Raw genomic sequence first — 27,390 nt, forward strand, 5'->3', positions numbered from 1 at the left:
TCAATTTGAACTGTTTTTTCTGTTCTTGGTGCTGAATTCATTAGTGCTGTTTATGTATAAAGATGATTTAAAAAAATGATTTGGAGCAAGAAAGGGCTAGTACTGAGATTCAGACTTTGATTTTTGCTTTATTTTACATATATTATTAATGTTCTGTATCCCTAACATTTTGTTGATGCTCCTCGTTCCATCGTTTTTTTCTGTTATTATGTGTTCTGGATACTACTAAATATATTTCTAAATATATTATGCAGTAGATGTGAAGTAGTTGTAAGAGCAAAACTAAATAGTTACCTGGAAAATTCTGTTTTAATGAATTTCTTTTATTCTTCTGGGCTCCTTTTTTAACATTAAGAATTTGTCACAGTGTACTTTCTTCCCTATGTGGTGGAAAAGGAAAATCAACTCCGTCACTGGGTGTTCTACCAGTACCGAGGAGAGGGACTGAGTTATTTCAATTGTAAGGAATTATCCCAATAGTGAAGTTGAAATTCTGGCCTTCAGACATGGCCATTCAAAGTTTATTAAGTTCTTGTCTTGCTTCTTAGTTCTGTCAAGGAAGGGGGATGCTACTACCAGTAGCAGGAGTTATATCATTTGTATACCTATTGTGAAGAAAGCTAGGATGAGGACCAAGACCTGGTTACTAGCCTTTAACATTCCATCAAGTGTAAATGGATTTGTTTGTGGTGTTGGTACTTCAGTGACAGATTAGGTGTAGACATTATTTTGCCTCTTGGAGGTTGGAAGTTGCAGTCTGTTGAAAAGGACTGACTTGTTCAGAGGGAGAGGGACTTGGTACAGGCAGGGATCAAGAATTATGTGCTCTAACAGAGTCTCATCTTTTCTACTGTCTAGCAGTTTCATTGAAAAGAAACCTTGAAGGTTGCAACACAAGTCCAAGATGTGCAGTTCAGTTGCTCCCAGGCTGTGGTTCTTAACAGACCGTCGCATCAGAGAAGATTACCCTCAGCAGGAGATCCTGAGAGCACTGAAGGCCAAATGCTGTGAAGAGGAACTGGATTTCCGGGCCTTGGTGATGGATGAAGTGGTGCTGACCATTGAGGATGGAAATCTTGGTGAGAATGAGCTGAGGCTGGGAATGTGCTGAAAGGGTACTTCGAAAAAGATTATAAAATGGAACATCTGTACTCTTTAATAATGAATTCCATGTGTGCCAGACTACCTGTCATTCATCATCTAAATCATGTAGATGTATGTCATACCATGTTTTTTAGCATTTATTATGTTAATTGAATATAACTGTTAAATTTGCTAATTTGTAGTAGAACCATTTTTGCCTTCCTTCTGCAGAAAAGAGAGGAGGGTTGTTTCGTTTTGTTGAGTTCAGGATAAGGACTACAGGACTTCTGAATTAATAAGAAATCTTGGAGCTTAATTTTTACTTAGATAATTGAAGTTTATGGGTCACATTTAAGAGTTTTAGGGGGAATTTTTTCTTTTGTTTGTGTTCTAACTCCAGAATAGAAAACACATTTTAAATAGTCTAAAAGGAATTTTCAATGAACAGTACAAATTGTTATAATGTGGTATAGATTATAATGTGATATAACTAAAGCGTGCTGCTGTACGCATGTGGAGTTACATATGTGCTAAAAGAGAACGGTGGTGAAAAACAAAGTATGTACATCCGAATAATTTGAACTATTACTACAGTTTACAGTGTTTAAAACTAAATGGTAAGATTCATGTTTTGTTCTCCTATTAAGTTTCTTTTTCCCTGTGGTGATTAAAAGGGAAAAGCAAGACATTGTGTCAGAAATGTTGAGTAAAAACGTAAATAGCAAGCTTATATGATAGGAAGAATATTAATACCACCAATGTCAAAGCTGTGTAACACAGTTTATTTTTGTTCCAACTTTTTAGCTTGGATTTCCTAAAGTAAGAAGACTACAATGTTGGCCTTTCTTTACCTCTTCCATTTCTCTTCCCCATATATCAGTCAAAAAAAATACCACTGGGAATCCAGGGAAGAATTACATTTCTGAAAGTTGTATTAGAGTAATCCTCTGTGGGAACAAAATATAAAAGTACCCTCAGCTCTGAAGAAGAGGCTACCATGTGATCATATTCCTTGTTCCTTATTGGGAAATCTTACATAGGAGTGGAATCATAAAAGTGACTCTGGGGAAGATTCAGTCAGAATTTTTACCCTATTTGTTACCTCCATCAAGCATAAAACGTATGCATGGGAAAACCAGTATCTTTTGTTCTGGTATTACTAAAACTTTATTTACCTATTCTGTCTTTTAATCTGAGGATTATGATTTTTAGCACAGATTGAAATTCTGTTGGATGTCTTCAAATCAAGATAACTTCTTGTCAGAAAGTCTGAACATCTTACTGCTCTGAGCGTACTTTCCTTTGGACAGCGTGTTATGCAAAGGCAGCCTTCCTGGACAGAGCTGCAGTCTTTGAGATGCATAATTAGTCCCTCACCATTTCAGTATTGTTTTTATTTTTTGGTGATGATTTCTTCTTTCCTGTCTTCTGTCTGTTTTTGGGCAGTTAAATACGGCAAGCATAAATTGTGGACCTTTCTACTCTCTTCTGCCTAATGTCTCCTAATACTGTATCTGTTGCAAGAAAAAAAGTATGCAAGTTGGAAATGCTGAGAAATATGCAGTACAAGAACGAGAAAAATTAAGGAAATTACTGGAAAGAAAATCCAAAAACCATGAAGTTATTCTCATACAAGGTGTTCATTCAAAATGATGTAAATAACTAACTGTTTGAAAAGGAGTGAGAAAAAAATGCTGAAAGATTGCAGATAGAAATTTTGTTTTTCTGTAGGTGATATAGTCAGTAATCTTGTGGATTTGCTGACTGTCAGGAACACGGCTTGAGGCTTCAGAGACCAAAAATTCAGCACAGGACATTAAAAAGCTTGGAATTATTTACCTCATGGGGCTAGAGTGGAAAAGACACTTCTAAACTTAGAAAAACTGAGCAGAACAGTGGGATACGTACCAGAATCGAAAATTGTCCCTTCCACCAGTCATGTGGTGTACACCTTGACAGTAGAGCACACTGATGTATCACTGAATCCTAGAGCCAAAGGCATAAATGGGAAGCTTTTGCAATGCTGAGATTTACAAGATTTGTGTAAGTCAGAAGTGATGAGATCTGCTGTGGCAGAAGCGGGGGGTTTCAATCAGTGGACACAGCAGCAGCAACTCCTTGGGGCAGGGCTGGATGGGGAAGCATGGCTGGATTCCCAGGCAAACCAGCAGTGTAGGCCCAGCAGTCTCTGCTGATTCCTTTTCTTCCACAGCTAAAACTCAGGATGACTCAGTATCCCAAGCACCCCACATAGCCCCAGTATGACTGGCCACGTGATGAACTAGCGTGCAGCTCAAGATCCACATTAGATTCCTCAACACAGCATGAGTCCAAAAATCATTGTAAATGGAAGTTAAGGGATATAGAATTAATTTTTTTCCTTTGAAGTCTAGAAAGAAATTCTTAAACTGATTTATGCTTAAACGGTTTTGGAAATAATTTAAGTTCAACAAGTATTTTTTGAAAATAACTGTTGTTTATGCCTTACTTAAGTAAGTGCCTGCTTACCCAAGCCATGCATTCCTGTTTTCTTTGCACCCTGGCAATAGTACTCTTTAGATTTCCAAGGCAAAAGCTGTGATGAAGTAAGAGCTGTATAAAAGGATGCATTTTTTCTGCTGCCTTAGTGGATTGAACCTGCTGAGTTGGTTACTGAATCAGATATACACAACATTGTTGCACAGGAATCAAAGTATCACAGAATCAATTAGGTTGGAAAAGACCTCTGAGATCACGGCAGTCCAATGGACAGGAATGCATATATGGAAAAAAGTGGAGGGTGACATTGCAGCTGGTCTGATTTAAACTGGCTCAATGTAGCTGTAGCCTAAGTTTAAGAGCTAAATTCTTGAAGCTAAACCAGTTTAGTACGATCTACTGTGGAGTGGAGCAGCTGTGTTTCTCTTGTGCCCTTCCAGTGCTGCTGTTCCTGTTTGCCCTGTATAAGGACTTCATGTCTCTCGGCTTGCTTTCATGCTGTATCCAAGCTAATCTTAGTGGCTTGTTGTCTAATCTAGTTTGGCAATTGCTGTATTAATTTGAAATGCGTAGCGAGTAACGTAGCAAAACTCTGCAGGACATTTTCAGACATGCAGTGAGCCCCATCAAAACGTTGACTTTTAAACTATTTGTCTGAGTTTGCTAACACAGTGATGTAACAGGCTTGAGGAATTTGAAGCTAGACAAATTAAAGCTTGTGAGCAGGAATGTGTACAGTGTGGGATGGAGTGGGGTGGAGGTGGAGCAAGCCTGTAGGAAAGTCCCACCCTGTAGGGGAGACTTAGTGGACAAGAGACAAAACACACTCATGGGTTGTCTCCTCATTCTGAATATTCTTTCTTACCTGTGTCTAGGACTGAGCAGTACCTTTCGCCACAGACTGAACACCTTACCTGTAGGGCAACACAGTTCAAAAATTGTTTTTTGGTGAAGAATGTGTTACGGAAATTTGTATCTTTCCCTTGTTAAAATGATAAACAATAATATCTTAATTAAAATTCTTTACTACCAGAACAGCGGAAATTGTAATTCACTGGGTCAGCAACTTACCAATACCTTTATTGTAGGTTTTTGGAATCTCCATGTTTTCTGATACTGTGAAGGAAAATAATTTTAAGGAAAGTTGCATTAATGAACTTTAAACTATTAAAGATGATGAAGTGACTAAAGTATAAAACTAAGTATGAACTTTTCCTAAGACTTTTTTGAAAGGCAAAACCAAATGATCAGCCTAGGTGAGGAATAGAAAGGGCATAGTAGTAATGTATTCTAAAACAGTAATACCTTGTGCATGGTCAGCTGCCCTTCTGAAGTCAATTGACATCTGGAAACAGATCTCTTACCTTCATTTTTTCTGCAGAGGAAGTATTTAGAAGATAGATTCTTTTAATTTGGTAAAGGTTGGTGTGCTGGTTTAGGCATCTGGGTTTCCAGGGTGGGCCTCAAATTTGTGATAAAAGTCAGTATTTTGTTTAGGTCTTTCATCTGCAAAATGTGATTTTGTTTTGTATAATCTGTCCTTCATTTCTTATTTAGTTTAAACTAGTAACAAATGGTTGTGATCTTTGATTTTTTTTCTCACACTGGATTAGATAGCAGTGGAAATAAACACGGAGGAATCAGGATAGTTGAAAGATTTCACAGAATATGTGACAGAATATTCTGAGTTGGAAGGGACCCACAAGGATCATCGAGTCCCACTCTGAAGTGAATAGCCCATACAGGGATTAAACTCACAACTGTGGCGTTATTAGCACCATGTTGTAATGAACTGAGTTCATCTCATTTCTGTGAAGTTTAGAAAGCTGAGGGAAAAAAGATAAGGTTGGATAACAAATTCTTGAGTTTTCATGAAATGGTGAGAAAAACACTTATGGATCAGCTGGATCTATGGTGAGAGAGGGCTTTTACAGATACAAAATGTTACTGTATCAAAATATCAAAACTTATAATGTTTTTGAGTAATCTTTAAGTCATCTAAAGGCTTTCTTCTGTCACACAACAAGGGGAATAATCAACTCCTCTTCCTTCTGGCCATTTCAGCAGTCTGGCACTTTTTAGTCCACCAGTGCACTTTACTGTAAGAGCTTTTCCTGCAGTGTGCAGCAGTGGCTTTGGGAGTGATGGAGCAGAGGCAAGCGGTCTTGGCAAGGTGCCTTGTTGAGCACTGCGGAGTTGGCCTGTTTCCTGCTGCTAACTACAGCCAGAGCAGCCATTGCTTCCTCTGCAGAGTTGGGAAATTGGTTTGTAACTCAAGTGAGAACTGGAGAAGAAGCTGCATTATGTGCAAAGGACTGGAAGGTGGTTTGACATGAAGTGAATTTTGTGCTGCTGAAAGTGCTGGGCTCCGAATCACTTGAAACCATTTCTGATGTTCTTTCATTGTGGAAATCAATCACTTGGCAGTCTGACTGGTGTTAAATCTGATGGAGCCATAAGCAGTACTAGTAGGCAGTTATGGATGATACAGATGGGATTCTGGAATGGTAGCTGTGTTTAAAGGTGGGCGTGATCCATTGTGTGACCACCCCAATATTAGATGCGTGAGACAAACACAGCTCTAGTAGAAAAAACATCAATTCAAAAATGTACTCTATTATCATATTTTAATAACAGTGCATTCCAACAGCTGCCACATATTTTAAGAATTGATTTTTTTGTTTTCAGAACTGTGACACCAAAGACAGCTTTCTTATGATGCATATAGGAAGAAAGGATTTATGCTCTCTAACCATCCTGGGTGTTCTTGCAGTTTTCCTCCTTCCTATCAGGGATTTCTGTTCTTTGGTAAATGATCTGCTGTTATCTCAAGCTGGTGCTAAATAACAAGGCTAACAATGAATTTGATCTTCTCGAATGTGTTTTGTTTCTTCAGTATGTCGTCAGTGGTAGATATGGGCTCAGTCCAAAGCCACCTTTGCAAGGTGGAAAGGTTGGAATGTTTCTGCATGGAAATATTATGTTAATTTCAGAGGGCTATGTTAAGGTCTGAAGTTTTTCATGGGGCACGTCATGTTGAGCATACGTGCATGTCATCATACCTGAAAATGCCAGAAAGCATTGCCAGATTTTTAATTGTAGTAAGAATTCTCAGGAATGGCCATCTGGATGATAAACAATATAAAAAGGACAAAAGCAAAATGAAAGATGTGTTTCTGTACATTCTAGTCAAGAAATGAAAATTAACTTAATGTTTCACAAGACAGTCTTTAACTGGCTGGGGATTTCTGTGTCACCTTTCCAACAATTCCTGTTCCAGTGCTGTGTCGCCTAGGCAAGTTTGGCTGGCACGTTTGTGTGAGCAGTTGTATTGTGAACCAGGTCTGCATACTGGTGTAATTTTAAATCAGCCTCTTCTTGGTGGCAGGTGTTTTTTTATACTGCATTGGTCCTCTGAGTGAGGGAACAGCGTGACTGCACAAACAGTAGTGTTCTGCAGCACTTAAATCAGAAGGGTAGACTGTGTGTTGGAGTGTGAGAGATTCGGATATACCACAAGTACTGATGTGAAAAACTTAATCTTATGAAACTGACAGCTATGCTTGCTTTACTAGATTTGTGAACAGAGTACTCTATTACCTGTTCTTTAGGCAATACAGTTGCTTTGGCTTTTTCCGCCTTTTCTCCAAGTCTAGTCGTTGTCCATTTGTGAATGATGGGCAGTTGACTGATTCTCAGTGACTGTGAATATGAGGGAGATTGGTACTGCTGAACTTTGACCAGTATTGAGATGGGTCTTCCATTGAGCAGATGGTGTTTAAATTGGTACGGACTTCTAAGAATACCAGTGTTCATGGACAAGTCCCTTTATTTACTTATTTTTATAAATTCTTGTCTGTAAAATGTGGTGAATTACCAGTTTCAAGAATTACTGTTTCCTTTTGTATCTGCCCTTTGCTGCATGGAAAGACTGGAATGAAAAGGAGAACAACAACAACAAAAAGAATGCCACTACTGAAACTATTAATTATTTTTTAATTCCTTTTATTGTAAATAACTAACATTGACAACGTCACAAAAATCTGTAGTGCTGCCCTTGTGATGATTGTTCTTTAAATGGAAGAGCTTACATGATTTCTATATCTGTATAAAGGCCTAGACCATTTCATGATTAAAAGTGTGATAAAATGCCTTTGTAATTGTCAAAAGTTTAAGCAAATTGAAGCAGAATGTGTTACATGTGCTTTGACTAATTGAACAGAATACCTGAGAGCAAAGGTATTCTGCTAATGTTGTCAGAAAAACTCTTCTCGAATTACACTAATTAATTGTTTACTGGCATTAACTACTAGAAAACCTTTCCTATCATACAGAAAGGGTTTTGTCCATATAAGGCAGGTATTGAACTGGGGACTGTCTTGCTGTGCTTGTTACTCATCTCGACACATCTATGAGTAAAACAGGGAAGAACAGATATTGGAAGAGACACACTAGTGATTTGATCCATTTTGTCAAGGTGTGAAGTGAAAAGACTAAATATGCCAGTGTTCTTTCTTTGATTTTTTTAGCTGAGAGGGAGGTTGGACTGCACTAACACAGTTATTAGGGTAGATGATTTTGTTCACAGTAATAGTTGTAATGCAACATCCATGAAATAATATGCTCAAAATCCATGCTATCAAAATCTGTTTCTTGGCAGTTTCCATTTAAAGAATAATTAGGTCTGGTAGGGAAACACAGCAGTCAGAAGATCAATAAATATTTCCCTTGGGTTCTAAGAATGTGATTTGAAAGTGTCCTCTAGGTATCGTGTTTGTTGTCTTGTGTTGGTACAACGCTGTGAAACTTTGAGGGGGATGATTTCCTTTTAATTTAAGTTTTTACAAGGACAGAAGAGGAAGTTGTTTGTAAAAAGCTGTGGAAGTGTTCTCTTTAGTTGTTCAAAATATACAGCTGTTAATTGTTTGACAAGCAATTTAGGAATAGAAATAAGTGCATAGACAGAGCTGCTGGAGCACAATGCAAATTGTGATTCTCATTACAGGTCCCTCTGTTATATTTACCATGTCTAAGGTCAGGGCATGAGCCTGGGAAGAAATATACTTCCATTACTACCTTCACCAAAGACTGAAAATGTTAGACAAGTCTTTTACACCCAGACAAATGCCTCAAACTCCAGATTCTATACACTGGCAGCTCTTCTCTCCATGTGATTCTGTCCTTAAGTGACATACTTACCTGATAAAACATTGTATGAGGTGTTTTGTGACATTGCAGATGGGTCTCATCTCACCTATGTTAACATTGCAGTGGGCCAAACCTTTCTATCGGAGCCTTATTGCTTAGAATTTGTCCTTCCTTATTAATATACATCTGCCCCTTAAGTCTTAAATGTATTTCTGAGGGAGTTTTGGTAATTTTTTGCTAAGTCATTCAGCGGAAGGAGGGCACTTCAAGGAAAAAAGAATATGTTTTTCTGCTTTCCTTAAATCCAGAAGGATGTTTTTGGAAGGACTAGCTTGGAACAGGAACTCGATTCGGCTGAAGTAGCTTTTGCTGATGAAAGTAGACATAAATTTGTCCCAAATTATTACCAATTCAAAAAATAATCTGTTAAGCATCTTAGAGGCTTGTTTAAGCTTCACAGCTGAAGCGTTTGAAACATAGCCCTGTGTTATGCCAAAAAAGGACTTCCGGTGTTATGGCCTTGTGTCTGCTGTGGGATGGGAAATACAGTTTGGTCTGAGCATACAGTTTAAAATGGAGATCTTCTTTCATGTTGGTTATACCTCCTCACTGACAGAGACCTGAATGGAGTCACTCATTCCATTCAAATATAGCGGGGACAAGATGACTGAAATTGGTTTGAGATTGGGGACTGAGGTGCCAGTGGAGAAAAATCTGGTGAGGAGGCAGTGTACTACAAACATGTTGGAATAAGAAACTGTAACAGGAAGTGATTGCAGTGAAACTCTTGCTAGATAAGAAATTGCTTCCCTCAAGGAGGAAATTGGAGCTGAAAATCAGTGGAGCATGGGTTGTGTTGAAACTTGCAAACTGATCAAGGAGCCTCAAATGGAAAACAAGTTTCAAGGCAAAGGCAGGCAATAGAGTGGTTAAAGTGGTATTCAAAATTGGTGGCAAAAAACCTACATGACAGTAGAGAAATCTGTAGTTAGAAATTACTGGAAAAATAGGGAATAGAATGAAGGTGGGACAGAAAGGCAGTGGAAGCATAGGTGTTATACCTAGGGGATGAATGCTGAGGGAGTTGTGAGTGGGGAGTGAGAATCTGGGGCAAAGCAAGCTGCATTCAGTAGTTGCTGACTTCCAGTGCCTGGAGTGGGATCAGATGTGCCAGAGATTTTCTCTCCTGCAGGTTTTCCTCTGCTGGTTGGTTACACAAATACTTGCTGATGGTGAAGCCCATCCACCTTAGGGTGGCTGCAGCTCCAGTGCTGCAGACATGTAACTGTCAGCTCAAGTGTCAGAGGCCTGTGTGGGAGATGAAGCCGGGGTAACCCTCATGTCCCTATTCCACCAATGTCATGCATATGTTAGACTCAAGGGAAGTTTGAATTTGGTTGTCTACAATTGTATGGACAAAATACTATTATGAGTAGCAATAGCAAATGCTCAAAACTTAGAAATTAGCAAAATCAGATTTGCATTTTTGACTCCTTTGTTGTTCTTTTGTTTTCAGATACTGCACTTTAAATTACTTAATCACTTGCTACTTTTTCATCAGCCTCCCTAAAGTACAGGGTGTTCTGTTCTGGAAATACAACTTGAAGTAGAGTGAAGGAGAGGACAATTTGTAGGATGTCTTCTTTGTGTTTACAAGAATTTGTGACAATTTAAGTGGAACATTGCTGGAAGAAAAGTGTTAGTCTGGTGAGTTAAATTGAACTGCTCGGAAATTGCCTATAATTGCATGTTTTTGCATTTTCTGAGTGCCCAGACTTTGGATACTAGGATCAGCTTTGTGGAAGAACTGAATGCTTGCATCCACAAATAAAATCAATCAGAGCAGCATGAACAACTGAGAAATCACACTCTTCCAAATGTTGCATCTAGAATTCCTTCTTTAACACTTACCTCTGGATTTCCCTTCCCCGTATTGGAAATCAGTAGACTACTCACTGATTTCCTGTGGTATTGACAAAATAAGTTAAGATTGTGAAGGACTTAGATATTAGTGTGAGAAGCACATTAAATAAAACTCCAGGAGAAATTAATAATGGTGTGTTTCAAGCAAGGATTTCAGTATATCAGTCCATGGACTTCACACTGAACAACAGAAAATACAGTGCTGAGTAGCTGCTTGATAAGAGAGTGCCATACCTCCTCTGCATGTTAGATATCTGCTGTGGGGAGAAATAATGTTTGTCTGTGTGACTGAAGACAGGGTGTGGGTGGGCTAGTAGATCAATGCTACAGACAACTCCTCAGTTGTGGCTCTTCTAACCTTTATGCTCTTGACTTTGTGGCTGCAATAGTTTTCTCTTAATGTAGCTTTTTAATGTAATACTGAATGCCTACATTCTTTGTAAGTAAAGTATCTGCAGTCACATAGGGACTGTGCTAGATGCATCAACACTGTTTACTATCCAGGCTTTGAAAAATGTAGATGTAGGGAAAACCAGGAGTGATGGAATGATAACTAATTATTTGGGTAACTCAGTAGTCTGTCTTTGACCAGTAGTCCATGGATATATTTACATTCAAGATAATATGCATCCTGTCAGTGAGACTGAGGAATTATTTCATCTGCCTAAATACCTGGAGGGTTTGCTCCTGTACCTTGTTCTTCCTCATACTTGTTTCATGACTATGTAAATTGGTGTGTCCCATTGTTATTGTACTTCTCAACTACTTTGGAAATTGCCTTATTCCATTCTTGGAATTCAGTTTAGATTCTTCTGACAGCACTGCTTTCAGTGTTTATATTTCATATTTTATGAGCTGCCTTGCAGGGTGTTTTTCATGTTTGAGGACATCTTCATATACCTAAAAAAGTAATATATTACTTTTGGATATCAACATGAAGTATTGGACCTTCTGTTTCTGGATGAGGAATAGACTCACAGCATGAATTACATTCTTAGTTCTATGGCCAGGCAGGATGCAATGCTTTGAGTTGAGATTTTTCTTAAGAAGAAGCAGGAAGGGAGTGCTAGTGAGCCTGGCTGAGCCTCCCATGGCAGAGGCAGTTAGTTATGATCGTGAAATTATTTTTTAGGAGTTTCAGTATTTCCTGCACCATCCACACTATTGTTAGCTCACTGTTCTAGAAAGCATAGCTTTCCAAATCTTATCTCTCAAATGCCATCGGGCAGCTTTTATTCCTGTATTATACCCTTTTCTTCTCAATGAAGAAGGTTTTTGTTCGTAACAAAAGAGGCCATATCAAGTGCTCCTGCTAATGTTACTATGTGTCCCTGTTTCCCTGACTCAGACAACATTCATGAATATCCTGTAGACTAAGAGTAAAGGTTTAACTCTATTTTGTCTGGATTGCAGTCCATCTCTCATTATTCCCAGTGAGACAGTTTTGACTTTTAAAGGCTTGAAGTAGCTTTTGTTCCACAAAAATAGATTCAAACTCAACTCAGGACCTAAAGGACCCTTTGTGTCCCTGACAGCTTTCTGCACCTTTCTGTGAAGGACTATCTTGTTGGATACCTACTTCTACCAGGAAAATGAAATGATGAGGAGCGAGGCCTGTTTTTGGTTGTTTATTTATAGCTTAACAGTAAAAGCTTCACAAATTCTTTCCCTCCTTTGTTACTTTTCTTTCCAGACAGGACTGGCCTTTACCATATACTGAATTTATTCTTCGATCTCCTTCCCAGTTTCATTATGGTCATGGAATCAGGCTGTGGGTCCTGTTCCCTGCCCTCCCCTCTGTCAAACCTATAGAAGCACTCTCCACTTTCAGCATGAAGAATTTAATTTTAAGTTTTTTAATGCATTTTTTTTAATGACTAAGAACTTGTCAGATGATCTTCATTATGCAAAAGAAAGAAAGAAAGGATGTTTCCCAGTGAACCCACAAATCTAGTTTTAGCTGTGAAATCCTGCCTTTTGGAGCGCGCATCCTACCGTTGCAACTGGGCGTAGCAGTAAGTAACGTAAGAGGCCAGGCATACTGTAGGAGAAGGCCCCAGAGAATCAAAGGATAATTTGGTTTCAAAGGGACCTTTAAAAGTCATCTAGACCAACCTTCTACCCAAAGTGGCCAACTTGAAAGCTAGAGCCTGCTCTGAAGTTAAATTGGGTTGCTCGGGGCATATCCAATCAGGTTTTGAATATCTCCAAGGATGAAGCCTCCGTAGCCTCTCAGGGCAATCTGTCACAAAGTTAAACCACCCTTATGGAGGTGGAAAAAATCCAAAAATACGGTCACAACTGTGTTAGCACACTGTATCAGTTGCTGGTCTCTTGACTAGCTCTGTGCATTCCAAAGCAAATCTACATGCTTGTGATCAGCTCCTTTGTGTGGAGCACAACCCTTCTCATTTTCACAGCCTGTCCTTCTGAAAAAGTCTTTATCCATTCACCACATTCCTCAGGCATGGGAGCTATCCAGCTGCAAACGAGGGGAGATTATGGGTTGAAGTAATGATTAAGTGCAGGTAGAAAGGTAGAGAGAAGTAACTTAGTAATGACTGGACATTTTTGAGATGTGCATGCTCATATCCTGCTTCCTTTTGTTTTTCTGTCAATCTTCCCAGGATCATTCTGGCCTAAGACTGAAATGGTTCTTTGTGCACTCCTCCTTACATGCTTGGGACTAAAGGTGAGGCAGGATTCTGAAAGTGCATGCCCTTTGTGGATGCTTTGAGGTGAATAAGGTCTGTGGTTGCAGGCAGAATGGATGCCGTAGGTGCAAACTGCATGCCTTAACGCTTGTAATTATTTGTCATGCTCGAACAAGTCTGGCAGCTGGGCCTTTGTAGCAGTTTTGCTGCAAATGTTTCTTAACCTGTCTGAGTGGAAGACACTGGGGATTGTGATAGGTGCATAGGTTGGGAGAGCAGGAGTTGGAAAAACAGAAATCAGTCTGACAGGCTCATTTTTACGAAGTTGAAAGCTGAGCTAGCATAGTGACCATAGAGTTGTAATTGCAGGAAGAAAAAGCCCACCTCACAGGAGAAAGTTCTACAGTCTCAAAACAGCATTGTCTTGACAATTTAAACTGTTCAGATTCTTGCTGTCATTCCTGTGATCCAGGCTTCTGTGTTGCAGATTGATCAGATCCTACAGTGAGCTAGTTTGGCTTGCAATACCTGCAGAAATCGAATTCCACAGAAAAACAGGAGAGTTTTCTGCTGGTGTAGGAAGTTTATCTGCTCACCAATGAGTCTGGGAGCACTAGTGCGGGTGATAGTGAGTGGGTGGTACTACATGCCACTGTAGGATTGCATGGAGCTGGAGAGTAAAAACTTAAATTGTCTTAAACCCACAACCTTGTGTGAGTGTTTCGTCCAATACTGGAATTTCTAAAGAGTTGCTCATTTCTTCCCCTTTCTTGCTTGGGCCTTCCAGGGTTTGTAGCATGCTGTTAAACCTTTTCCTTTCAGAATTTTTAATCTTTTTAAATTGTTAGAGGCAGAGTCTAGGAGTGAATGTAAATTTCAATGCTGTTACTAAGAACAGATCAAGAGGGGCATTTGGTAATGACATTTCCATGATTGTGTTGCTGTAAAGTGGAAGGACTTGAAGAAAAATGTAATCTGCAAATATTTAAAGAAGGTTCTTCGAGGAATCAATGGAAGAGGTAAATGAACTAAGAAGACTTGTCATACCTGAAGCTGGTAAAAAAGCTTTTGTTTCTATTCCCTGCCATTGACTTGTTTGTGATGAGAACAGTAGCCCCACTGTGGTTTTTGTTTCTTTGTAAATTGGGCAGGTGATCTTTTCAGAAAAGACATGAGAGCTTTAGAGCTTATAGTGTAGAGTGAGTGTTTATAAAGATACTTAGGAACTCGTAGGGATCAGTAAACTCAGAATTACCCTTACAATATAGAGATTAGTGGTAAAATGTCTTAAATGTGTTGCCTTCAAAGGTCAAAACAAGCTGACATTGGCAGATGTCCCTTCTGCTTGCTTTAGTCTGCTGTCTGTGAATACAGTACTACTGCTACATGATTTTTTTATTTGACTGGACTGGTTGGAAGGACTGTGTACCTGTGTAATTTTGAAGACTATTTTCTTTCAGGAAGAAAGTTACAGCTTGTATGGAGTGTATTACTTAGGGAGTGTAGTAAGTATGTTAGTTAATTAACATGTTTTTGGCATTAGGTGGAAGCTTCTGCATCCGGATCAGGTGAGAAATAATACTGTGGTGTTTTCATTACAGTTTGGACATGGAGTGTGTGTACAGCTACTGCAGTGTAATTTAACTCTCTAGAGCTGGGAAGAGGAAGCAAGCTCAGTGAGTGTGCTTACAGAGGGGTGGGAAAAATTAGTTCTTCCTTCTCTACCTTTGCTTTGTGAATGTCTGTCATGTTTGCTATGTTAATGTCTGTCAAAACTAAGAAATTTGGGGTTATAGCTTTGGGTTTAGAACAGTTTTTTGGGGGGATGCATGTATTGGTGTAGAAAAATACGGTATTCATAATGACACCTGAAACTGTAGTTTACTGTATATCTGAGTAAATAAAGTTTTTGTCTGACACATTAAAAAAACCTGAAGAAACAGAGAATCTCCCAGTTGACAGGAATTGATATTATGTCTGCAAGCTTTGGAGTCAGTTTTAACTAATTTTTTTTCCAAAATATCACAGTTAAATTCCTTCCTTTTAGAAGAACACATTTGTTTCCAAATAAGTGCCTCCAAATCATAAATGTAGTGCAATTTTATTAGAAAGGCCTTAGACTGCAGTGGCAGGTGAAAAAAATAAGTTGAGAGGATCTTTCCATTCATCAGAATTCAGGCTCAGTTAAACATATTTAGGAAAAATTGAAAAGGACAGGGATTTAGGTATAATCCCTTAAAAGTTTTTGACAATGTAGAAGTGCTTCTAGATGTGTTTTCTGTTATGGGAGACAGATACATGTCTTCATTACAAATTGAAAACTCACGTGGAATGTTTCTCTGTTCAGGAGTTTGCTTAAGTAAAAAAAGGGCAGATTACTGAGATAAAAGAAGGTATTGCTTGGTAGCAGAGAGAGGTGAGGTTCATTAAGTTATGCATTTTAAAGATATTTAGTAGATTTTGGCATTGCAGGAAAAATTTCGATTCATCGCAGATAGGAGGAGAAACTCTGCCGTTCTGGGTTGCTTGAAATCTTCCTTGAGATTTCTTCCTACTTTTGGAAAGACCTTTCCAATTACATATTTTTTTCAGGTGTATCTTTAACTTTTTTCTGCTTTATCTGCTATTCAAAATGAACAGAAACTGCACATTTAAAGCATAGGAAAGACTGTGTGTTAAGAGTAGAGTGAGTTTACAATAAGGTTAGTTTACATATATTTAGCAGTGATAGGTTAGTGGTTGGACCTGATCTTAGAGGTCTTTTCCAACCTTAATGATTTTATGAGTCTTTTCTTGTTCTGTAACACTGAAGACTTGCATTTTAGGATGGGATTGTTTAGTGTTTATGGATTTCTGCATTTTAGGGGGGAGTGGATTCCAGAACTTTTTATTTTTAAGGTTCTTTTTGTCTGTGGGCTCTGGATACATAATACAGGACAGACACTTTGCACAAGTGGGTATTCCATCAGTTAAAGATGCTTTTAGACTTTTAAAACACTGTAAAGCATACTTACTTGACCCAGGAATGTTCTGAGATCTCCTAGTGAGAACCATTGTACAGAAAACCTAGTGAGGTGCAAGAGGTCTCCCCTACAGACACATAGAAACTAGAAGATATGTCTGGGCTATAAACAGGTGTCTGCTTTTGAAGTGTGGTCTGTGCTGAGCTATGGGTTTAAGTAAGGGTTTCATCATAAGGCCTTGGTAAATATACAGCTCCTGGTTTCCAAAATGGGGAGGCCTTGTTTCCCTCTGTCACCCCGGTTCCCAGTTATGCCATCATTTCTTCCTTGTGCTGGCACTTTGACTCATGTTCTAATTACAAGCTGATGAAGTTCACTAAAAAAACCCCATCTATTTCCACCTGTTGATTTTCTGGCATTCAGATTTGTTGAGGTGGCCTGTGGTGCAAACATGCGAACACCAAGGCTGGCTCTGAAGTGCAAGTAGTAGGGAGATAGGTATAGAATATCTTTTTTTTTTTTTGGTAACTGAGCATGTTCCTGAAAACATTGAGTTTCCCAAGACCATTGCAGTTGTGCACAAAGTTTTTATCACAAGTATTAACTTTGAAATAGTTTTGGTACCATTTTGAAATGGTCCAGTTTTCAGTATTTGTTTAGGGTTTTTCCTACTTTCCTACTAGACATGAAAGACATAGCAACACAGCTTTGGTTCAAACAGTGCTCAGTTGCTAGGATATTGTGCTAATTTGACATTGATCGTATCTGAATATCTTTCTAAATTGATTACTTATTTAAAAACAATAATTTATATTTGTGATATACCTTTTACATATGTCTTTATATTTGGGTCCATTCACTACACAGCTATGCATGACTCTGAAGAAGTGCTTATGGTTTGGGATTATAAGCAAGCAATGTATGGTGACTAAAAACAGAGCTCAGAAACAAAATTTAGCCATAATCAGTCTGCTTAATGTTGATTAGTGAGGTATGCATGTAAGCATCTCTGGTCTATTTTCCTCTTTTGCCCAAAAAGAACCCCTAGGCCAGAATGGGCATAATCACTTTGAGCATCATCATCCTTTGCAAATTTTTCACCATTTTCAATAGCCTGTGCGTTTCTAAGAATATTTCTGTGTTCTTCCTGGGAAAAGGAAGAGGTCCTCTGAGTCCAGGAAGGGACATGAAGTACAGGTGATTTGACTCGGGTACCTGTTTGCTCTATTGGGAGCTGCAGCAATGGCCTTTTGTGGAGGTTTTCACAATGCTTCTGTTAGGAATTTATGAATTGAAGCTGGATCTGCTCCTCTTAATTTCTCTGTTCGCTGTTTCAGAATAGTATGGCATAGGACTGTCTTAGTGAGATCGGTTTTGTCTCTGCCCTGTGTGATTTCATTTGAACTGCTGAGCTATGGAAGCATATCTTGGCAAGAAACCCTTTTCGGTTAAATTTTTGTGGAGAAGGAAATTGAGGTCATATTAAACACATAGAGTTGAATGTCAGCACTTGTTAATATGGTTTGAAAATACTAGTGAGTAGGATAGGAAGGGAGAGAATATGCATTTAAAACACCCAGCACAGAAGTATTTTAGAAATCTGTTTCTGTGGACACTAAACTAAAAATTAGCTTGGTAATACTAGGTGTCAAAGAGACTTTTACATGGCAGTGAAATTTCGGAGAAATTGTGACTACTTAGTGTTCAGACTAATAAACTGTGGTTGTCAGGTGGTAAGTGATACGGAGAAAATTCCTGTGCAGCTTCAAAGGGGAAGTTTAGTGTTAATAAATTGGTGGTTCTCTAAAATTGCAGTGCTTAGCTGCTTTTCAAAGGTTAAGTTCTGGTTTAAATAAAATTGCATTTAAAGTGTGATACTTTATCTAGCATACAGCTGCCACAGGCAGCCACTTCTCAGAAGAAGAATTTAACTTCAGTGACTGCCTCTGTCTTTGGCAAAACCCCCAGGAAATGTCAACTGCTCTGAAATACTTACAGATCTCCATGAACTTATATTTTTCAAATGAATTTGAAAAAAATAACATGTATCACTCAATTTCTGGGAGTTCTATCTTGCTTAGAGTTGTTTTATAAGATACAAACATAAAGTTAATATAGCAGCAAGCTTTTGATGTATAGAATAGTACTTTGTAATGATAATTCCACTATTGGTAATTGTTACTAAATTCTGCCACAGTCTTGGTAGAATGTATATTTAAAGTATGCTGAATTTTAAGAATGTTAGGGATCTAGTTGTGTTTGAGTTTAGTGAGGGAATGTGTATCTTATTATTGCAGTAATTTGCTATTAAAGTTTGGGATATCTCCCTTTTGGAGCTTGAAGCTTGCTTTTTACGTGGCAATTAGGGTGAAACACATTTAATTCCCTGCAAGTAAACTGTAAGTAATTAATAAACACTTTAGAAATTTAATGCAAATATTATGCAGTGTCATGTGGCTGACAGATATTGGGAGGACAAATGAACCAGAAATAGTGATGCCCTGTTTTGAGACCAGGAGTGAGTCCAGGTTAGTAGAAAAATTCAGTGATTTGTGTGAGAACAACTGATTAATTGGGAAAAGCAAATAGCAGGATGTAATATCCTCAAAATACGAGGAAAGGTTTGTGTGATAGAAGGCTTGCCTGATTTTCGCAGCTGAGTGAGATGACTTCATTATAGCCGGCTTGCTGAGTGACTGTTCATTTGGGAAACGTTAGCAACTCCATGGATGGGTGGATGAATAGATTCGTATAACAAAGTCGTGAGAGCTGGAGACTTTCAGGGTAGCGTACAGATCTCTGAGGAAAAATCTGGGTAATATTTCTGGAAGTTCTCACACTCTGCTAGATCCTGTAGGGAATATGATGGGAAGTGATGTATGTTTTGTGCTTTTGAAACTTGATTCAGGTTTTATTTTTTGTAATGCTGCATGCACAATGACCAGTCATTATTCCACTTGTACGCTTGTATGTCTGTTAGAAAAATACTCCACATACTGGATTTGTCTGAATACTGAAACACTTTTTTCCTGCTTCCTTTTACTTATGTATTTCAGAGAGTTGGTATTTATTAGGGGTTTTGCTAAAGACAGAGGTAGTTATTGAAGTTAAAAAGTGGCTGCTTGGGGCAGATGAGGCCACAGAATGAGGATGCTTTGCATAGTTATCCATGCTCTACATGGAATAATAGTCACACAATTTTCAGACAAATTTTGCGAAATGTATACATTTGGAAGTCAGTTTGAAAGAAGACGACTTAACGACTAGAATGTTTTATGTTGCTGAATTCATGGCAGCACTGCATAGGGAGTGCTGCCAAACCCACCTTCTGCTCATCATTCCTGCTCTTTTGATCTGTTTGGTCAGACATGTGATGTGATAGGTCATGAGCTTCCATGGATAGCAAGGCAGTTACAGCTATCTTCAGGCACAGAGTGAAAAGCTTGGTCTTTTTCATCGTGGAAACCTGTTTCCTGATTTAGGCTTTTCTAATGTAGATATAGAAGTAAAGGTAAATTTCTGCCCCGGGGAAATATCTTATTTGTTACTCTTATGTCAGTGTCCTTTGGGTTTCTTCCCAGGCCATATCTTCTGACATTTCCAGCTACTTTAGTCTTTTCATCTGGTGTAGTCTATCAATTAACACTAATCATTGTATAAAAGTAGAAGCTTGGTATCAGTTATTTTTATTTACATGTAAGCCCACCCAGAGTCTCCTTCTGCTTGTGTATTAAATACTTCAGGCATTTAGCTTTGTATCTTATGTTATTGAAGAAGTTGACTGTGATTCTTATGGTCACATGCTGTACTTGTAGATCTGATTTGGAGTCTGAAGTATTTCGTGGCCTTGGTGACTCAGTTTGCTTATTTTGACTGTTTTCCAAAATTATAATTTGGACTGAAAATACTTTTATAAATTTATTTAACATTACCAAGTTTTTCTATTGTAAAAAATGCTTGATGTTTGCTGTATTGAGAACTATAAAAAATCTGAAATGATTTTTGATGTCCTTGCAAATCTTTGAGATTTTAGACCTGTCTCTTGAAACTATGTTCCTTCTGTGAAAACATTTGCATTGTTTCAGATAAAGTACAGTTCTTTGTAACATGCAAACTGGACATGAGATAGTGCTTTGCAGTAGTTACTAATCTGCTGATGAATGATTCTTCTGGAGATTGAAAGGGATTTGTGTAGGCTGCAAACTGAATATAATGAGTTTCAAAAATGTAAGCAATTTAAAATACTGCTTGGATGTGAATTAAAATGTTCAGAAGCCACACAGTTTCTTGATCTTGATCCTTTTTAGCCGTCCATAATGCCATCACACAGAAGTGTTTCCTAGAATTTCTGGAGGGCAAAAAACTAGGATAACTGTATAGATGAAACACCAGTGCTTATAAATTGCAAAAGGTGTACTCTGGCTGTGGTTTTGATTGGCTTGCAGAGGCGTGTTTGTTTTGCAGGCTCTACAGTGCCTGTATTTGAGCAGCAAGTTTGTCCCGGCTGTGTTGTGAGATTCATGAATAGTGTAGAATACCTTCACTGAGACTTAAGGTCATGCATTTTGTGTTGTGTTTCGCTGTAGGATGGGAACAAGCTTAGGAGTTTTAGCTGATGGGCATCAACTTGTTAGGTCAAGTTTTGTTTGTATGTCTGTATTTTGAGGCATTTCATTGGGAATGTGTGCCACCTAAAGAGTGAGACTCTTCAATTGAGAAATTGCGATTGTGAGATAAACTTGTCTTAGGAAAGAGGTCAGAAGGTACTGAAAAAGCCCTGCATATGTTAATGAGGGTTGGCAAGTCCCAGAATTTTGTGAGGTTTTTTCCAAAGTAAGTTCATCCACCCTAAAATTGAACTAAATCAGCAGCTGTCATCTGCCATATCTTGCTATACAAATAGGCTCTACCATGTTGGAGGTTAGCGTCTCAAGAACTTTTATTAGGGTATAGGTACATGTCTTCTTATCTCACTGGTAACAGAAGTAGTAGTTTCTGCCTCTTTCTTCAGTTTAACAGTCCGTCCATTTTCTGTGGTCTTCACAGGTTCATGCGATGGCTTCTATCTGTTTGGGTCAAAATAGGCCTTTTTAGCAGAGACCAGCAACTTTGCATTTTCAGCTCACCTGCCATTCTTTGCGAGTGAAAAGCAGGATGACTGGTTGGGGCAAATGATGAATAATCATGCATTTACCCACTCAGTTCCATCATGTGCTTCTTTGAGCTGTTTTTGAGAGGTTTTTCGAGTTTGAGGGATGTGGTGTAAGTGGTCGAGTTCATTCCCAGGTGATTAGAATTTACACTGCGAAAATTCCTTTTATATTTTATCTGAATGCTGTGATGATTGATGTATAATGTTATAGGTGTACCATGTTCCATTTTGGAGAGTTTTGTTTTGCAGAGGAAAAACAAAGGAAGCTGGAACTGAGTGAAAGAACAGGTCTTCTTCAAGTTACATCTGTTTCTGTTGTGTGATATGCCAGCTCAGGAGTCTTTATTAAAGTCATAGGACCAAAGAATACCCAAATGTTATATGATAACCTAAAAAATTGTTCCGCAGGCACTGATAAAATGGTTGTTTTATGATTAGAGAGTTTATAGTACTGGATAAGTGTGAAATCTCCCTTTCCTGGATTTTAGTATTGGTACTTCAAAGGACTGTATAGCTATCTGCCATGCCTGCACTGTCATGGGCATCCACTGAGGAAGCCAGCAAATGGACTAATTTGTTATTTGTCAAGGTATTTCTGTATGATCTGAGCATCTGCCTTTCTGTGTGTTTGTGAGGTTGGTTCGCTGTCCACAGGCAACCATGAGTGTAACCTGCTAATACTATTTTGGAACCAGGATGGTACTATTATTGCAGAGAAAAGAGAGTTCATCTCAACTGTGTGCAGATTTGGGCACCACTTGGTCTGTTCAGCCTGGAGAAGAGGAGACTGAGGGGTCATTGCAGTTGCAACTTCCTCATGAGAGGAAGTGGAGGGGCAGACACCAACCTCTTCTCTCTGTTGACCAGTGACAGGACCCAAGGGAATGAAACTGTGTCAGGGGAGGTTTAGGTTGGATATTAGGAAAAGGTTCTTCACCCAGAGGGTGGTTGGGCACTGGAACAGAATCCCCAGGGAAGGTGGTCACAGCACCAAGCCTGCCAGAGTTCAAGAAGCATTTGGACAACACTCTCAGGCACACGGTGTGATACTTAGGGCTGGCCTGTGCAGCACTAGGAGTTGAACATATCAATCCTCGAGGGTCCCTTTCAACTATGGGCACTATGATTTTCAAAGAAACCTTGATTACTTCTTAACCACTCTCTAAGTAACATCTCTGTAACGTGTCTTTTTTTTCCTTTATTTCTCTTTTCATTCATGAATTGTTTCTTTGGAAAATAAATTCACTGTATGCATTAATATCGTCTGTGTTACTGTTTTCAGCACATCATAGTGAACAAACATTATATTCTCAGCCCAGTAGGCATTAATGACCATTAACCTGATTGTTAACTGATGGGTCTCACGTGGAATGCTGAATGCATACTCATTCCAAAATGGCAGAATCTGGCTCTCCTTTTTACTGTGATAAAGCTGGTTCTGTTTGCAGCACTGTGTTGCTGGGAAACTGCAGCTAATTTTTGTGGCGCATGTCAGTAGTACTGATTCAAATTATACATTTCATTGAGTAGCTCTTCTTTTTGTTTGTAAACTGCCTTGTATAAGGGGAGAGAATTTTTTGGTGGTGTTCTGCATACAACAGTATCTATACCACAGAATATGACTGAATCTGAAACAAAAGCTCAGGTTGTTCTGTTGATAATATCGTTGTACTTCCAAAGTTACTCTAGGGGGGATGGTGGCCTGGTTAAATTTACACCAGTTTGATAGTCAAGTCTCATACAGGTATTCAGGAGAATTCCAGGTGAGGCATACACATCTCCTCAAACTGCTGTTTTTCTGTTTCAGACTCCATGGTGCAAAACTTCAGCATGTGGCGTGACTTTAAAGCGAAACAACAAAATAGACTGAGAGATTATGAATTGGAAAATTATGTCGTTTTGGTTCACAACACAGAGACGGTGGCAGTTTTGGGGCCATGTAGAATATGCACTCCTTTTTGAAATGATTGTTGCACAGCTTGCATGTGGATCAGGACATGCATGCGATATCGTGTGCGAAAAGTGGGTGTAATTGGGCATGCACCTAAACAGGAAAATACATGTGTAAGGTGGAATCTGACTAATAAGTAAAAAATCTTTTGCTTGCTGAATCTGTACTCCTTTTCTGGCTAAAAGAGATGGTAGTCCATTTTGTGATGTTCACAGTCTGCTTAGGTTTGTAGCAGTATCTTGTTTTTACTCTTGCTTGAGATGCCTCTATGAAATGGGAGGGGTGTGTGTCTGAAGCCTGCTTGCTTAAACACGCGAGTCATGTCAGCTGCAATGCGGCAGTGCTTGGTGCTAATGAGGTGAGCAGCCAGAGCACCGTCTGCTTATGTTTGCTCATCTCTGTGCAATTATGGCTGTGGGGATTGGAAAAAGAGATTTGAATTGGATGTGGCTCTGTTTTGGCCTTTCCAGAGTGTGGTTCTGTGTCCTCCCGAGGACTGGGCAGCATATATCTACTTCCTTTTTGGGAGTTAGGTGGTTGCTTCATTGTATTTAAGGCAAGCTCTAAATACATCCTGGCTGGGAGAAGAAAAGAAAAGGGGAAGTAGAGAGAGGGGGACACCCTCCCTTCCTTCCCCCTGCCATCTCTCACGATTCAAATGCACCTTCGAATGAAATATATTCCTTGGCAATCTGTGTCTTTGGGTTGAATACATACAAGTCTGTATTTGTAAAGTAACATCTCTGGAATAGAGTAATCAGGTTAATCAATTAATTTTGGCTAGATCTCAGTAGTTCCAGCTGGCCTTTGGTAGGCACAGAAATGCAGATGCACTGTGATTTCTCAGCCCACCTTCTTTCTCTTTTTTAACCCTTAAAGTGCTGACTACAGTGTGAACTCTGTATTTGATGCTGAAGTCACGAAGTTTTACTTTGAACATAAAGCAAGTAATGTGAATATCAAATCCTATTTGTCTTTTCCCATCCTCAGATGCCAGACTATCTTCATTGAGCTTGATACCTCCCGTCCAATCCTGTCATATTCCTATTCCTGCAGCCTGTCTTTCAGTGTTTCTTTTTCAGAGAATTAGTCTATAAAACTATAGGTCGTGATTAAGTAATACACTGGTCTTGGTGGCAAAGCTGGCTTTCATTCTAGTTCCTGCCTTTATGTCACAGGGTGCTTCCCTGTTAGCTGATAGTTATTTTGAATACTTATAAAACACATTGTTGAAATTACCTGTGTTAAAAATACTGCTGGCTTTTTGTGTTTTTTTAAGGGTCGTATCTAATCTCTGTTACTTTGGCAGTATGTTGTGTAACGTGATACCACAAACAGAGGGATCAGTACAGCTGGGACTGGGAAAGGTATGAACTGCATCATGTAGGCAAGAAGCAGCAGTGGGAGGCAGGAACCTCCTGGGCTGTTGATACAGCTCATGTGAATGTAATGTGCAGCTAACACCCAGAGAAAGGATGGTGTGTCAATCTAGATAAAATGTGCTTCACCCTGGAAAGAAGCCCAAGATTGTGTGCCCTAAATAAAGTCTTGGTTTTGCTTAGTCCGACCTTTAAGTGGGTTAAGAGTGACATGTATGAAACAGCACAACTGACAAGATGCATGGTAGGGAGAGTTGTGCTGTTTCGACACTTACTGTTGAAGTCTAGTATCAGCTGTGATCACAGATAGTACAATATTTCTTTGCCTGTTTACCTTTTGCTGATGGGATGGTAAAAAAGTGGGATGTTTTTCTCTTCCATCTTTAGGTCTCCGGGTGAAAGGGGAGCTCATTACTGCTTACCCACAAGTGGTGGTCGTGCGTGTGCCAACACCTTGGGTCCAGAGTGACAGCGATATCACAGTCCTTCGCCACCTAGAGAAGATGGGCTGTCGATTGATGAATCGTCCCCAAGCCATCCTCAACTGTGTCAACAAGTTCTGGACATTTCAAGAACTTGCCGGTCATGGTGTGCCTCTTCCAGACACTTTTTCGTATGGTAAGACTTTTGGATCAAAAGGATAGCATAGTTGCCTACCACTGTTTACGTTTTTGCAGTGCTAAGGATGTAAGTCAAGTTTTGGAAATCCATAGAAATTAGGTAGCATAAGGCTAGTTCCACAGCTAAGTGCTCAGTAACCAGGAGAGGAAATCAGAGTCGCAGCACTCAGGTTCTGGTCTTGGCTTTGTTTATTAGCTGGTAATGCTTTGAGAAGAGTACTTTAACTGTACCTCAACTTTCCAAGCAACTAACTTTGGCTGTTACTGCTAAAACATTTTTAACTCTTTTCCAATTGCCAGAAACAACAGGCAAGAACTTGTCCTAAGATACTAAAAAGATCTAGCCTTTGTTAAAACCTGAAAGTAGATTGGATTAAACTTCTGTATGAATAAAAGTATCTCCAAATACATTAGTTTTTGTCCAAGGGCAAAGAAAGTACAAGCCCTTGTACAAGTACAGTTGTTTGGGGTTTGTTTCCCATCATAACAGCTAATTATTGTTTCTTGTGCCTGCCTCTGGAGTCTGTGGTTCCTGACAGAGTGCTAGATTAGAGGAACCATTTGTCTGAGCTACCATGAAGCTCTTAATTACAATCTATTAAAGAACTGAAGATACCTCTCAACCTTCCTTGCCTTCTTAAGAATTGCCAGTGCTTTCCTCCCCTTTGTGTTGTTGGACCAATGGGCTTTTGTAATGGGAACTTGGCAAAAACAGAAACAAACTTGACAAACAAAACCCATGGCTTTCTATTGATTACTGTGAATTACTATTTCCATCACTTACTGTGAAAACACATCAGAGAAGAAACACACCCTTTCTTTATGCATGTCGTTGCTCTAACTCATTGAGAAAGGAATGAGTTTTTAATTTTTGGGGGGAAGGGAAGACCATGAATGATGAGATAATTGCAGAACATATCTATTTGTTCATAACTCTCTGCCACTACTTTTAATGCCTGCCTCTGGAATTTGACAGAAGCATGACTTTTTTTTTGCTTTTTCTATTTTTTTTTAAACTGCAAATATCAAGTTATCAGTGAGAACTGGCTTTGCCAAGTAAAGCAGGATGTGCTGAATGACATGTTATTCCATGGCATGCATTCAAATCCATGGCAGGGTAGTGATGGCTGCTGCTGGCTTTGTGACCAGTGTCTTGGCTTGACTTCTGCGCTTTACTGCACATGCTGTTAGAGGGGGCTCATCCCTTTGTCTGCTGACTTTGTCTTCTGTATTTCTTGTACTTGGTCAGCCTTCTATGAATTGAACTCAAAGAACCTTGAAGTATCAACCATAATGGTGTGAATGACCATTAAAAGCTACTCTCTAAGGTCCTTACAGATGCAGTGAGATTAAAAGGTTTAAGTACTACATTAGGATATAGGGAGAATGAGATACAGGACACTTGAGCCTTGGAAAGGGGCGAGGTGGAGTGACAAAGTATTGGTTGTTGCTGCTCTCTGGATTATGTCTTGTCATTGTATTCCGTGTTGCTTTCCTGGTTAGTGGTTTGGATGGAACTGTTACTAGTGAGTGTTATATCTCTGCTATTTTCCTTTTAGACACTTGAGAAGATGGGAGTTAAAGGGGTAAACTTGAACAAGGTGATAGAGTTGGGGCATTCAGATTTGGAAAATTAGATTGAGCCTTTTGGAATTGTGATCAAGAGGCCTTTGCCAGCTTGTATCTTCAATTTCAAAGGAAGAAGGAGTTGATATCCCACAGATCACAAATACCTTCAAAGTCTGACCATGCTTTATGACCAGGTTTCTCTTAACTGATAGTTTTTAATGCATTATCTAAGCTGTAAGGGTGGGAGAAAGATATGCCAATTACATCCCCAATTAGGCCACACCAGACTGGTGGCACATAATGTTGTTGGTTTTCTTTTTGCCAGGTGGTCATGAGAATTTTTCCAAAATGATTGATGAGGCGGAAGTGCTGGAGTTCCCTATGGTGGTGAAGAACACGCGGGGTCATCGAGGTGGGTGTGAGGTCAGGGGTGAGGCCAAGGAATATTCTGAGCAGCACTCTAAGATTTG

The 27,390-nt window shown here is 39.1% G+C and overlaps 1 protein-coding gene across 5 annotated transcripts in view; it reads left to right on the top strand.

Moving 5' to 3' along the window:
* The window catches only part of RIMKLB (ribosomal modification protein rimK like family member B), a 51,114-nt gene that overhangs the window by 6,984 nt on the left and 16,740 nt on the right, over window positions 1-27,390 (top strand). Inside the window, exons 1-5 of one of the 5 annotated variants that reach the window (XM_050331492.1) lie at window positions 944-1,079; window positions 10,226-10,416; window positions 13,260-13,324; window positions 25,119-25,349; window positions 27,246-27,332. In XM_050331492.1, the coding sequence (XP_050187449.1) occupies window positions 13,309-13,324; window positions 25,119-25,349; window positions 27,246-27,332 (334 nt within the window). In that variant the 5' untranslated portion in view covers window positions 944-1,079; window positions 10,226-10,416; window positions 13,260-13,308. Of the gene's footprint in view, window positions 1-858; window positions 1,080-10,225; window positions 10,417-13,259; window positions 13,325-25,118; window positions 25,350-27,245; window positions 27,333-27,390 lie in introns of those variants that run through there. The other 4 variants (XM_050331491.1, XM_050331488.1, XM_050331489.1 and 1 more) reach the window with 4 other exon arrangements.

This window comes from Myiozetetes cayanensis, unplaced genomic scaffold, assembly GCF_022539395.1.
Source record: "Myiozetetes cayanensis isolate MyiCay16 unplaced genomic scaffold, myiCay2020 scf5-8, whole genome shotgun sequence".
NCBI classification, from domain to species: domain Eukaryota; kingdom Metazoa; phylum Chordata; class Aves; order Passeriformes; family Tyrannidae; genus Myiozetetes; species Myiozetetes cayanensis.